This window comes from Trachemys scripta, chromosome 24 (genome assembly GCF_013100865.1).
Source record: "Trachemys scripta elegans isolate TJP31775 chromosome 24, CAS_Tse_1.0, whole genome shotgun sequence".
NCBI lineage: Eukaryota > Metazoa > Chordata > Testudines > Emydidae > Trachemys > Trachemys scripta.
In genome coordinates, this window is record NC_048321.1 from 7,177,261 (window position 1) to 7,191,428 (window position 14,168).

A 14,168-nucleotide genomic window follows, 5' to 3' on the forward strand; every position below is an offset into this window, starting at 1 on the left:
GGTGGGATCCCGGGGGCGGGGCCCGGGGCGATGTGGGGGCGGGGCCCCAGGCCCGGCCGGCGCGGCTCACGCTAGTCCCCGCCCTCACACCCAGGACATTGCTCGAGTCAGGGGCGGGACCTGGCGCCACCGAGCTCAGGGCAGCCAATGAAATTGCCCCCGCTACAGCCAAGACCCGCCTCACCCCGCCCCCTATTTTGGTTCCCCGCCCCACGGCCTCCTCTCCGTCTCTTATTGGTCCTGCTCAGTTTTCGTCATTCCCAAGTTTTGCCCTGCCCTTTCTGCTCCTGCCTCACTCTCCATTGGCCGTTTGCCCCATCTGTCTCGCTTCCGTATCCCGCCCTCCCTCATCCCGCCTCCTGTGAGCTATGATTGGTTGGGGGTGATGTCATCCTGGCCTCCGAAGCTTTGTTATTGGATGCTCTTCTTGTCAGTTACCAGTCAGAAACGTTAGGGGGGCGGCGGCGGCCATTTTGTTTACAGAGTGAAAGTGACAGGAGCCGGGGAGAGAGTGGGAAGCAGATCGCCGGCGCTTCTCTCAGCCACGTCCCTCTTCCCTTCCCTGTCCCACCATGTCGGAGAAGCTCAGCGCCGACAGCCGGTGCGAACAGACGGGCGACGAGAAACAGGTGAGGGGCTGAGTCTGGGCGGGATCGCGCTGGGTTCCGATTGGCCACTGGGACTGCCCGTTCGTGCCGGGCTGCGCTGTGATTGGCTGCCCTACTCGTCGTTCCGCGCAATGGTGTTTGGTCATTGGCTACAGGCCTGGTGAGGGTGGTACTTCCGGGGGGCTGTTGGCCGTGGGGTAGATAGGGCTTCAGTGCGGCGGGAGTCTGGACGGGCTGGGCTGGTGGATTGTGGGATACTGGGGGTGTGGAGGCCTCTGAGGCGGGACAGGATGGGGTCAGGGCGTCGTGATGGGATCCTGGGGGGTGTGGAAGCTTCTGGGGCCAGGGTGCAGCCGTGGGATGGGACAGCGTGGGTCAGAGGAGGATGTGGGGGGGAGACTGTGATGTTGGGGGTGGGGGGGGTCCTGGTGCGGGGGTTGAATCCAGGCTTGGGCGTGGTTCCACTAGGGGCAGGGGATTCTGGGGGAGGGAGGATCTGGGGGTGCTGGGTTGGGACTTGGACTTCAGCATGGGGTGGCTCCGCTGCTGGTTGGAGCTTGGGGGGCTTGAATTCTTCACCTGGGGTCCGGTTGGCTTAACTATGGCACGCACTCGGGTGGACGTTTTTCACCCCGCTGAGCGACGTGGCTAGGTCTATCTAAATGTTAAGTGTCGGCCAGGGCTAAGGTTACAGCTCTCCATGAAACCATGAGTACACGTATGTGAAAGGAGAGAGACCAGGTGGATGAGGAAATATCTTTTATTGGACCAGCCAGCGTCTGTTGGTGGAAGGTACAAGGTTTTGAGCTACGCAGAACTCTTCTTCAGCGCACCTGCCCCACCAGGTCATCTGAAGAAGAGCCCTCTGTAGATGGAAAGCTTGTAGCTTCTACCAATAGAAGTTGGTCCAATGAAAAATACTGTCCCACCTACCCATGTGTCTCTCATGTCCTGGGACCAATACAGCTGCATCTCTGCAAACATATATGTGAAATGGCTTATAATAAGTATCCCTCTCCCACCTGTTAAGACCCCAATGGTAGGACAAAGCCACCTGCCCATCCCTGTGAGAGTCACAAGAAGAATTAAGAGCGCAGGAGTTGCTTTAAAAGCAGTGGGTTTGGTGGCTTCCGTATAAAGAACGTCAGTTCACCTCAGTTTCGTGACTTCTCCGTAAATAATTTTTGATGAGAGGTGAGATCAGGTTTGCGTGAAGTGGTGGTAAATTAGGATTATATAATAACAGCTGCTTCAAAGTAAGTAGGGGAATTTCCCTTTAGTATTAAGGGGGAGGGATGTTTCTCTCAAAATACCAGTTCAGGCTTGCACTAAAGCAATCACTGTGTTGTAGACAAGTCTGTAGTTCTGTGCACAAGCTGTTGATTTATTTGAGGGTAATAAAGTGCCTTAGGCTAAAGCAGAATTCAGGGGGCGGCCTGAAAATGAAGCTGCAGTAGATGAGAAGAGGTGGCATTATTACTTTGGGGGGGGCGAAGCTGTAGTGGAGGTTTTGTATTAACGCTGCGGGACTGAACTGTAGTGAGTAATAATATAAAATTATCCCACATAACCCTTCTGCACAAAAATTCTTGTTTTGCCTTTTGTCTAGGGCAGCTTAGCAGCATGGTGTGCAGCTCCCGTGAGTCATCAACTTTCTTAGAGCATTGCCCACGGTGTCGTGAGCGGAGCAGCTACTCAGACTTATCCACTTTATTTAAAGACTGTCTTAGCAAAGATGCATTGTCTTTCCAATTGTTATTTTCTCTTGATTCTCTTTAAGTGGATGGTAACCAAAGAGAGGAGACGGTAGCTTTAGGGAAAAGGAGAAACCTGACTTAAATAGTCTCTTCCAAAATGCCTTGGCATCGTCTGTCCTAGAAATCATATATGTTGGGACTGGGGAGAAAGTGTTTCCAATCGGAAACCTTCATTTTAAATATTAACTCTTTTCACTCTTGGTTTTTAACATAGGGAAATACTTGCTCCTAAAGCGTCCCTCAACTTAAAATGGTGAAATGGGTACGACAGAGGATGTGACTTCCTGACCTCCGAAGGCACGGATTTCTCTTAATGACTTACACAGGGGACCTGGATATTAAATGCCACTCCACCATCAGACTTAATTAAAAAAAAATCTAAATATGTTTCTGAAGCTTGTGTGTGAGCATAATCCAAATCCCACTGAAATCATTGGGAGACTGTGGATTATAGGACCAGTTGGGAAGCTCTGCAAAAGAGAACTGCATTTGTGCCTGCAAGGGTCCAGAACAAGTTTTTATACTGAGTAAATGGATTGTGATCCCTGGCTAGACATTTTCCTCCAGCAATGATACCGTCCAACTGCTTACTAATGGCCGCTGCTAGATCACTGCCACAAGATTTGAGTTCCTGTGATGCAGGAAATCTTTGACCCTTTTACTTGTGATATCACAAACAGCTATATGGTGTGCAGCCTGGAGGTTAAAAACTTTCTACTACTCTGGCATATAAATCCTACACAAAAGCATTTTAACCACCCATAACACTCACATCTAAATGCCTTCTCGGAGCTCTCACCCCCCTTCTAATAGTTGGGAAGTGGAAGAGCATTCTGGGTAACAGTTTGCAAGAACACTTTGAAGCCTGTTTTGTCTCAGAGTTTCTATACACGGCGCTGCCATCTCAAACTTCAGAACCGGAGCAGGATTAGCACAGGCCAGGTGTTCTCATACAAACACTTAGGCAGCTCTCAGCCAAACCGGTTATTGCCCAAACTAATGGTGACGCCAGTACAACAGGGATCTGTAAGAACAATAGGCTTTCCTGATCTTACAGTATTATTAGAATACATGCTAACAGTCATGCAGCTAAAACCTACTGGCCATCTGGGCACATGTGTTCAGTGATACAGGTCCTCTGGGAAAAGTGGTAGCCGTGTGTCGCTGTTAAGTTTGAACAGTGATGAAACATAAAGATCAGCTCTGGCAGTTTGGATACAGTGGCAGGACTTAGAAATAAATAATTGAGGGGAGGAGTTGGGATTGAGTGTGTCTGGTAAGAACTACTGGGCTATGGGTAATACAACCAGAATTCCTGCTGAAAGACCAAACACCACTTTGGAACTTGCACTTCTCTCTTTAATTCTCTGCCAGTAAAGAATGCCTTTATTTCGTGGGGCAGCGTCTCTTTAAGTTGTAGTTGGCTGAGTGACATCTGTCTACCTGTATCCTCTTCCTAGAAAAGAGAACTTCATTAAGACAGCCAGAGCGATAAATCTCCATTAACCTTAACACCATTGGAATAAATACTATAGCAGAAAATATCTCAGAGGACACTTGTGGCCAATGTTCCACAGCCAACTTCTCAGCAGCTGTCAACTGCCTTTAATAGACCAGATAACCAACTTGTATATTTCCAGCTGGGCTACGTATAGTCGCTAGCCACCACCTGTCATCCACAGAGCATCCTCCAGTATACCTGTCTGGCCTGCGCCAGGCACACATCTTCGCTCCTAGCTTCCAAGCCTCTCCATCCCAGTTTCCCCACTATGCTCAACAGATTGGAGAATAAGATATGTACACAGGTAGGAAACATCGTTTCTACCCACCATCTCCAACCCACTATTCAACTATCAGACACGAGGACCAGTCTACCTCCCCCTCGACCCAGCATGGACTCTAACTGCCAAAATACACATTCACCATTGGTGGTACCAGCACTACTAACTTCCTCCTGTACGTCCTTCCTTACCTGGAAGGACCAGATCCAAGACTGAGAGATTTCAGTGTCTGTCTATGGCTCAATCCGTCTGAGACAGTGAACAATGAACAATTATGATGATGTGGATTTTGAGATGTGGGCACGCCTGCCTTCACTTTGTTGGCTAATCTGTTAATTTGCAGTGGCTTCTCGAAATATTTTGCCTCTCCTTCCAGTGTTTTACCTGGTAATGGACCAAATGTCACAGGCTGGTGAAGGCCAGCAACAAAGCAAATCTGAGGATCCCAGATATGCTGCACAGGCCATCTAAATTGAACTGAGTTCCCACTGTGCAAGATCTTGTCTGGAATTGGTGGCAATAGTGACTAGCAGAAATGGAGGTTTCCAGAACGGCCTAGTGAATGCAGCAGGCAGAGAGGGCTGACAGCTGACCCAGCCCATTAGGCCGCTCTCTGTAGAGGAAAAAACATCTAAATCCAGATCTTAAACAGGCCAGTGGCCTCTGTTCTAAATCTTTGAAAAACTCCATGCCCTCTGAAATGCCTTCCAACAGACGATTTGTCAAGAATAACAGAGCAGCAAGATTTCTTAAGCCAGACTGTGCCATTCTATTTCTGGTCACCTACTATTGACCCTCGAGTGTAATAAGCTGTACAGCCCTAGGAAATGGAATTGACTGTATTTGGTAATTCATAGTCTCAGGACTTTTATAGCATTGAGTCTGTTCTCAAAGCTGTATTTAAAAATTCTGAAATAACTGAGAAATATAGTCACTCTGTGGTTCCGCTGACATCCACGCTCTTTACTTAAGCAAACTCCGCTTAAAGAATAAGGCTGGGATAAGCACTCTCTTGGAGGACAGAAGTGTGACAATCCTTCTATTCCTCTTTCCTCACATGATTGGAGGGGTGGAAGTGAGTAATACATCCCAGGCAGTCCTCAAACCACCTCTACCACTGGGCTGAGACAAATATTTAGTTGCAGATGGGATCATTTTTGAAGCCATCACCAATTTCTGCTCTTGTACAGCAACTTCTTTACAAAAGTTCTGAAGCTGTCACTTAAAAACCAGTCCACATTATCAGATATTTACAGGTCTCAACTAATTTTCTAGGTTAGGATACTGATTTCTATCTTTTTTTATTAATTTTTCCAATTCGAAAGTTTCACGTCTGTTTCAGCAGAGTTCCATCTGTATATTTCTGAGCAAAGGTGTCTTGAACCCAACCATAACATGCCCAATCTGAACCATTACGGCAGAACTTTGCCTGTTCTCTTTACTAAAATCAAATGTAGATTATCTAGTTGGCTGGATTGTGTCCCGCCCTTTTAGCAAGAGGGATTCGGTTTACTTGGAACACAGGAGTAGCTAGGCGGGATCAAACTCATGGTCCCTCTAGTGTGATGTCCTGTCACTGACATTGACCAGAATCCTGTTTCTTACATCTCTGTGAGCTTGCTCTAGCAATTCTCTGCGTGACCGTATTGACACCTGCATGCCAAGCTGAAGATAAATGTTGGTTTGTTTTGTTTTTTTCCCCCCTCTGCAAAGTTTTTTAGTCTTTGATTCCAGCAAAGACATGGGAAATCTCAACCCTGTCTTTACCTTGCCTAATCTACTCTGTACTTAGGCCATGAGCCTTTGGGCCCAGGGGCATGAGAAGGAACTTGCCACAGAACAAGTCAATGCCACTTCTTGATCAACCAGAGAGATGATCTTATGTGCCGTTCTGCCGCTGGAGCCGGGCTTGCTGCGTCTGTGGTGCTGGATGGCATAGACGATTGAGTTGCCAGTTTGAATTTGGCCTTGGTTGGAACTGACTCGAGTCAGCATTGTTTGGTTTGTACGACACAAGTTGCGAAGTCTCAGTCCCGTTCTTAGTAGGCAGGTGTCCATGTTGCAAAAACCATCGCACGTGAGGGGCTGGTGGGGATCTCTGCAGAGGGGCCAAAGATTCATAGATCTTAAGGCCAGAAAGGATTGCAAGTCTGACCTGTGTAAAACAGTCCATAGGACAAAGTCTTGGATGGTGAAATACCATCTTGCTCTGGAACTGTTCTCTTCAGCATAGGGCGGAGGCACACACATGGGTGGGGTGGCTCAGGGTATCTGATGCTATCTGTGCTTTGTGAATACAGAGACCTTCTGGCTTCCTGGGCTGTCTTCAGCATTATGGAATTCCCCTTCATGAAGAAATATGCACTAAAAACATTGATTTGCCTCTTGTCCTTTTAATGATGCTTAGTGATCAAAGAGCTCGGTTGTTTAAAACAACTATCCTTAAGCAATGCTAGGAAATGGCACTGTGGAATGTTGATGCGTTGAATACATGTGAACAACTACTCCATGTTGAAGCAGCAGAACTTGATCTCTGCGACCCACCCGGTGAGCTGTTTCTGGCATGTTGCTTGCTCTTGAGTATAAAAGCTTGGTTGAATTTCTAGCCACCGCCCATATTGGCTCAGCCAATTGGCTTCTGCAATGTGGAAAGGTTAGAAGAGTTACCGATGGTGCCACACTTAACTGATGGGAGTTGATGTGAAACTGATGACTGCCTGTTGAACCTCATTGCCTGGGTTAAACTTACAGCCATAGATAAGGAGCCATTGGTATCTCTCACCTGAACCATTTATCTGTCCACTTTCCCACAGGCTTTCTGAGAAAGCCACTCCCCCTATGGGTTTAGAATTGAGTTTACAGTATTCTCAAAGTATGTTTAAGCATTTAAGGGGCCACACCTCAATTAGTGATAAACATTAGGCTTGTAGTTACAGGACAAACATTGTATAACTAGATTTCCCAGCTAAAATAAGTGTCCTGTTTCATAGGGTTGAATAGCTTTAATCCGTTTCTTGTTTTTCAGGATACACAGGAGAAGGAAGCAGTCATCCCTGAGAGAGCAGAAGAAGCAAAACTAAAGGCCAAATATCCTAATTTAGGACAGAAGCCAGGAGGGTCAGACTTCCTAATGAAAAGACTGCAGAAAGGGGTACTTACCTACTCAAATACCCTTGTCTTGGAAGCGAACCGTTGTCATCACTAGATGGTGTAAAGAAAAGTGTATATGATATAGATAGTAGCACTTAAAGTAATCTAGACATTGTTAGTAAAGACTGTATTGAATGAGAGATTTGGATTCAGTATGTACATAGGGTGCTTATATTTCTATCTATTGACCAAACTGGACCAGTGGCCTGAACATGTAATGCCATTTGTATCTAATACATTTCTATTCGTTACCGTTGCTGGCCTGGGGATATATCGGGCATGAAATAAGTCGGGCATAACCACTTGAAAAGGAACAAACATAATTTTGTTTGTAGGAACAAACCTAATTTTGATGTAGCTGTCCAGGATGAATGAGTTTACTTGTACCTTGAGTGACTTTGTGCTTATGAATGTTATTGATAATGCAAGCTTGTTCCAGGTCTGCAGGACCTGATTAAAGCTCTTTGGGATTGGCCCCATCTAAAGCCCACTGAAGTCACCATAGTAGATGTCTGTGTGGCACATTCCCCTGTTTCGTAAGCTCCTGATTGAGATCATCCCAGGCTGTTCTTGTGTTGGGCTGTCTTTTGTGTGGTGGATTTGCTATGTGAATATTGTTTAGTGGCTTCCCAGTTCTCCACCTTGTGACCCGTCATGATTTGGACTCTGATACTTAGAAACTAATGCACTGATCTCCCTGTGCCATCTGGGCCTCTCCCTGGGATCTACCTTAACGCTGTGCAGCTGGTCCTGCACCAGCCGGTGATCTGGCAGATCAGATGTTCCAAATCTCACATGTGGGTTCAAAGTAGAACCCTTAAAGAACAATGATGCAAAATTAGAAACTGGGCTTGATTTTTCCATTCCTCTGCACCTTGTGCAGTCACTTAGACCTGTGCAAAGTGGGTGTAGAAATGCCACCGGCCCAGAGTGGCAGCATTTTACACCCACTCTGTGCTGATGTACGGCTGGCCAAGGTTCAAGGCAATGGTGTATCAGGCCTCGTGACTCCTATGGCCGAGGAATTAGTTAAAGCCCTCACTGAAATTCAGTAAAGCAAAGCCTGGCATCTTGTTTATAGCTGTAATATTTTACAAAGCCATTGTAAAGCAGTCTGGTACAGTATATGAGCCTCTTATCCCCTTCAGATTGTTTCCCAATCCTCTGAGAAGTTGGGGAAAATGCAACAGTTTTGCTGTTTTTCCCATTTAGAACCACAGGGATTCTGCCCACTGCCTCTGCTTTGCTTCCTGGGAATTAACATCATTGTTTTCCTTTTATAGCTTTTATTTATAGCCTTCCATCCTGCCAAAACATCATTGTGTGCCAGCATTATCTCTTGCTGTCAATGTTACTCTGGTAATATTGTTTTAGGTAACAGCCTGCAGAGCAAGCACAAACATAATGGTTATTTAATGTCTTGGCATGGAAGCAATAGGGGGTTTTGTTTTTAAATCCGATATTTAGAGGAGAATCAGGCCCTAACTCACCCCAGTGGGAGAGCAAAATGAGGCCTTTCTCACTTACACCAAAGTCCCTGTATGGTGCTCTGGCAGACATGTCATTTACACCCACTGTAAGGCCTCTTTTATGCTGCCAGAATGGGGTAAATGAAAATTGGGTCCTGGGGTCTTTCCCCATTAGGGGTACAGCCATGTGGCAGTAGGTCAAATGTTTGGGCTTTAAAAGTCACTTTAAGGAACTCGGTAAACCCAACTAAAGGCTTGTCTACATTACCTGCTGGATCGAGGGGCAGCGATTGATCCAGCAGGGGTTGATTTATCGCGTCTAGTTTAGACGTGATAAATCGACCGCTGAGCGCTCGCCTGTCGACTCCGGTACTCCACCAGGGCGAGAGGCGCCGGCAGAGTCGACGGGAGAGCGTCAGCCATCAACTTACCGCAGTGAAGACACCGCAGTAAGTAGATCTAAGTACGACGACTTCAGCTACGTTATTCATGTAGCAGAAGTTGCATAACTTAGATCGATTTCCCCCCCGTGTACACCAGGCCTGAGATTCCCTGTTATAAAGCTTTATCAACTGCTGTTGTACTTGGTGAATTGTGTTTGTTTACAGTACACCTTGGTAAAGGAAGTAAATGATCATGGTTATCCTTTCAAATAAGTGTTACAGAAAGGCTGAAAATTGGTTGGGGGTGACTGGTTGTGTTATACACATACTTTGTAAAACGGGAAGGTGGATTTCCTTGTGTGGAAGGAGCCTGCTTGTCTGGCTTCCAGTCTTCTGTGACTGCTTCTTTAAAGTGAGGATTTAGTGTTTGTTCTTAGGCCAGGGCTATATAAATCTTGCCAGCACAGCTTTGCCTGATAGGGCTGTGAGAGTTATTTTGCTTGGGTTTGTTTGTTTATGACACAGCTGTGCCAGCAAAAACCCTATTGTAGATGCAGTTCTAGCAGCACAAAAGCACTTTTGCGGGATAGCTTATTTTGCTCACCGAACCGAATGAACTATACCAGCAAAGCCCTCTGTTCCTAGTATAACTGTCTATACTAGCAGGGTTCTGCTGGGGTAGCTATAGTTATGTCTATATTGGAACGTCTACGTGCCGGCTAGGCTGATCTAAGAGTCTGCAAATTCAGTGGCACAATGGTGTACGTTGACCAAGCTACTTCTTAAATCAAGAAAACATTCATGGTTAGATAGGTCTTGTATGTTTGCAATATTCCAACAAGTTTTGGGGCAGTATATTTTCTTAAGACTTTGCCAAAGTAACCTGAAATCCTGTCCCTCTTTCAGCAAAAGTATTTTGACTCGGGTGACTACAATATGGCCAAGGCAAAGATGAAGAACAAGCAGTTGCCAACCACCGGGCCAGACAATAACCTGGTGACAGGAGACCATATCCCGACACCACAAGATCTTCCACCGAGAAAGTCATCACTTGTAACCAGCAAGCTGGCAGGGTAAACCTGCACTTCTGATTTTTTTTTTTTTTTTTAATTATTATTTTGTGTGTGTGTGTGTGTCAAACTGATTGAACTTCACTGTATTATAGGGCTGGGATGATCGGAATTCATGTAATCATTCAAATACTTACAGTAATCAAACAAAAGGAAAGCAAGTGAGATGAGTTTATAGTCCTGGGTGTGTGTGCCGATTTTTACAACTGGTGATCATTCAGCTGAGTGGATCCTTTCCATACAAAGTCAGTTTGCTGCCTTAGTTTGCGTGCAGCTGAAATCCCTCAGGTATCAGAGGAGTCATAGCAGAAGTGTTTGAACTTTGCCACCTCACTGTCTGAAGCTTATAAAAGCAGAATACTGCATCAAAAGATTGGCCTGCCATTGGCTCTCAGCTTGGCGTGCAGATCTTGGGCCTCTGGGGGCCACTTGCTGTTCAGCTACTAGGTCCAAGGTACTGAGAGGTATAGAAAGAATTGGGCAGGACTAGGATGACCAACAAACAGGTGGCCCATGGGTATATATATTATGCTTGAGCTAAATGAATAGTGGAACTCTTGAACAAGAAATTAGCGAGAATACAGAAAGTAATTCGGCAAAATATGTTTTTAAAGAAATGTCAATATTTGCTATTCTGCTTGGCTGAGCAAATTGGGAACTATTCCATACTCACAGGTACCAATGTGCTTTGGCAAAATTAGAGTAAGCCCTCTTGACAGAAGACTCTCTCTTCAGTTCTACCTCCTGGAATCTGCAGGTTTTTAATCTTTGATTTCCTCTTTGAAAATCCAGTGTTCTTAATTGTCAACATTTAAAACAACCTACTTACCTTCAATCAGAATTTGTACCTGTGACTAAATCGCTCTGTCTCAGGAACTCATATGGCCCTGATCACCGTAATATCTGAGCACCTGACAATCCTTAATGTGTCGATCCTCATAGCACCCTTGTGAGCACAGCAGTACTATTATCCCACTTTTACAGATGGAGAACCGAGGCACAGAGAAACTAAGTGATTTGCACATGGTCACAAAGTGGCCGAGCAAGGAACTGAACCTGTATCTCCCAAGTTTCAGACTGAAAATAAGGTGTAAATTTTTAACGGTGAGAGTAATTAACCATTGGAACAATTTACCAAAGGTTATGGTGGATTTTCCATCACTGACAATTCTTAAATAGAGATTAGTTGTTTTTCTAAAGGATCTGCTCTGGGAAGTATTATGGCCTATCTTTTGTACAGGAGGTCAGACTAGATGATCACAATCGTCCCTTCTGGCCTTAGATTCATTCATAGATTCTATGAGTCTAAGTCCCAGGCTAGCACCTTAACTAATAGCTGAAATTACAGAGTAATAAATTACTGCTCTGCACTGCAGCCTGTTACTGATAAAAAAATATTTTTAAGCCTGTTGGAAAGGATAAGGAAGAGTGTAAAGCAAACATGGCTTATTATATTGTAGTTCAGAAAAATGGGACAATAATTATGACCCTTCTAAACCCATGAGGATGCGTGGGGAAGAGGAAATTCTCTTTGAAGCTTAGAGGATTTCAGGATAGAAGATCACCAGCCTGTAAAAAAAACCTGAGAACCTGGGAGGATGGAGTGGAAAGAAGCATAAAAACAAACTTGCATTAATGGCATAACACATTAGTAGCTTGGTTTTTGTTTGTTTGTTTGTTTTTTCCCCTGCCTGTGTCTGTTTCAGGCCTGAAAACCATGTTGATTCAATGGCTGCAGCTTGTGGAATGCAAGATCACAACTGATAATGCATGTCAAATATGGTCTTCGTGTGGCATAGAAAATACAGCATTTCACCTGGAACACAAGATCGAACTGCATTTATAATCTTGAGGAATATTTTATCAGAGATGCAACAATGTGGTGGGTTAAAAGGTGTTTCACTGGAACGATAATTTTAAGATTTCAGCATGCAGCTTGCTGTGCTGAAAGCAAACATGAATCTCTGTTTTAAGTCCAGAATTTAAAGATTTGGGTTTGTTTGTTTGTTTTTGGGGGACGGGGGAGGGAATCTGTTTAATCAGTTCATTCTGTAGGATACCATATCGAGGTCAAGAAAACCCAATGAAAGGTAACACTTGAAACTCCACAATTGATGTAGCTTTGTCTACATACATTCTCTGCTATGCCTTACTTTAGGGACTAAAAATTACCAAGTAATTCATACAAAGGTCTGTTTCAGTTGACCATGTTTTGCTGATGATGATTCTAAATGGAAAACATGGTATTGCTCTAGCTAATCAGGGTATTTCTAAAAGTCATGCTTCAAAAAAGAAGTAAAAAGCCAAGCCTGACATATCGTACAAATCAACATCCATGTTTCGGAGGTTGTAAAGAACCATTTTTTTTTTCTTTTCATAGAGACTGGTCAATAAAAAGTCAATTTCACCAGAGTGAAAAGGAGACAGGGTTTAGCAGGGAGTGGGAAATTCCTTCTTTGTAAATGTGTAATTTCATTCTTTAGTCTGTCTCCTCATGCCTTATGTCCAGGTTCGAATCTGAGAAGGTTGGGGGGGAAAGCTACTGGTGTCTTGTATAATCTCCTCAAATGTCTTGCTGTTTGTCCCAGCCACATTGTAAATAGATATGAATCATATATATATAAATATATATAATTTTTTACATCATCTTCATCTCTATCTTCTATTCTATGCTTTTTTCTTAAAAAAAAGAACAAAAAAAACCAAAAAAACTGCTCTTGCACTACTGAGTACCTGTCAGCTGTTGGCTAAACCTTCATGGTGGTGTTCTCAGTGAAATCTGATTGACAGGGAGAACAGAGAGGGGAATGAACATGTCGAACCATTTCCCCCGGCTCCCTCCAGGATTCAGGAAATACCAAGTGTATTTATATAGAAAGGAGGAAGAAATTACCTTCAAAATACTGAGTGAGAAACATCAGGAGAGATGATTATTTTAAAAAATAAACTTGTCTCAAACACATACTGAAGTCATTTTTTGTTCGGCCATGAAAACTAAAACAGTGGGGAAAGAGGGACCCTAAAAAGGGAGCGTTGTGTATTTCACAGTGGCTTTCTTCCAGTTCCACTCCATTGTTTGGCATTTGCAGCTCAACCTCTTGGTGTGCAGCCTTAAATGTGGAAATGGAATGAGTGATCTTCCTTGGACGGTTGCACTACATACAACTTTAGGATACAAATATTTTGTCCTTGGAATGATTTCTCCTTAGTCTAAACAGACTTCTGGGAAAAACTGAAGCATGGTTATAATTTTTTTTTTTATATATATATTCCCTCTCCTGGGGAAATAACTGTAAGTGGAAACTTCTTTTGTTTGCTTGTGAAAGGATGACGCTAACTATTAATAATTAGAAATAGAAGCCCTGACAGCAAAACAGTAAAGGGCCTCTGCATGTTTAATGAGCTAATGTGTTTGGACTTGTTTTTTTCTTCATGGGCCAAGCTGAGCGATACTTTCCCTAGCCCCAGATGCCAGGATCCCAACAAAGAGCTGACGTTTCATCCCCAACAGTTCCTTGCTGCAATTCCTAGGGAATTGTGTTTCCTGGAGAGAGCGTGGCATCCAGATCAGGCACAATTATAATAAAACCAACACTCGCGCCCATTATTTATCCACTGCTGGACTACGGTATAGAAGGGATCTCAAGTTGAGCTTGCCTTAAAGGTTGAATCTGTTGGTACTATTGGAGGATAAATAAGGTATTTTGATGCCATGGTACAAACCCTAGATAAAATGGCTGAGTTGGCTTTTGTTTCTACTAGCTGGAAAAAAAACAAACAATGCTTATGTCCAGTTGAAATTTTGATAGATGATCAGTGTCTGAGCTAACAGACGTATTATAAATCTTGATTTTTAACTGCAAGGAAACTTTCAGTTGTCCTCTAAAAAGCAAATGTTGGTAGGATTTCAACCAAAGCTTGTTGAGCAAAGTGGCTGGGCTGTAGTTTGA

The 14,168-nt window shown here is 44.3% G+C and overlaps 1 protein-coding gene across 2 annotated transcripts; it reads left to right on the plus strand.

The window, feature by feature from the left end:
- The first annotated feature begins 456 nt into the window (after positions 1–456).
- ENSA (endosulfine alpha) lies at positions 457–13,180 on the plus strand. Of its 2 annotated transcripts, XM_034756416.1 has the most exons (5): positions 457–629; positions 2,218–2,247; positions 7,172–7,297; positions 10,055–10,221; positions 11,925–13,180. In XM_034756416.1, the coding sequence occupies exons 1-5, from the start codon at positions 573–575 to the stop codon at positions 11,980–11,982; spliced, it is 438 nt and encodes a 145-aa protein (XP_034612307.1). In that variant the 5' UTR covers positions 457–572; the 3' UTR covers positions 11,983–13,180. The 2 variants fall into 2 exon arrangements, with proteins under 2 accessions (XP_034612307.1, XP_034612309.1); XM_034756418.1 differs by lacking the exon at positions 2,218–2,247 and having other exon boundaries at positions 458–629.
- The last annotated feature ends 988 nt before the right edge of the window (positions 13,181–14,168 follow it).

Bases quoted from the DNA above. Each gene is read 5' to 3' on its own strand.
- ENSA (XM_034756416.1), top strand. From the start codon at position 573: ATGTCGGAGAAGCTCAGCGCCGACAGCCGGTGCGAACAGACGGGCGAC. The intron at 630-2,217 runs GTGAGGGGCTGA...CCTTTTGTCTAG, and splicing joins AGACGGGCGACGAGAAACAG to GGCAGCTTAGCAGCATGGTG. The intron at 7,298-10,054 runs GTACTTACCTAC...TCCCTCTTTCAG, and splicing joins TGAAAAGACTGCAGAAAGGG to CAAAAGTATTTTGACTCGGG.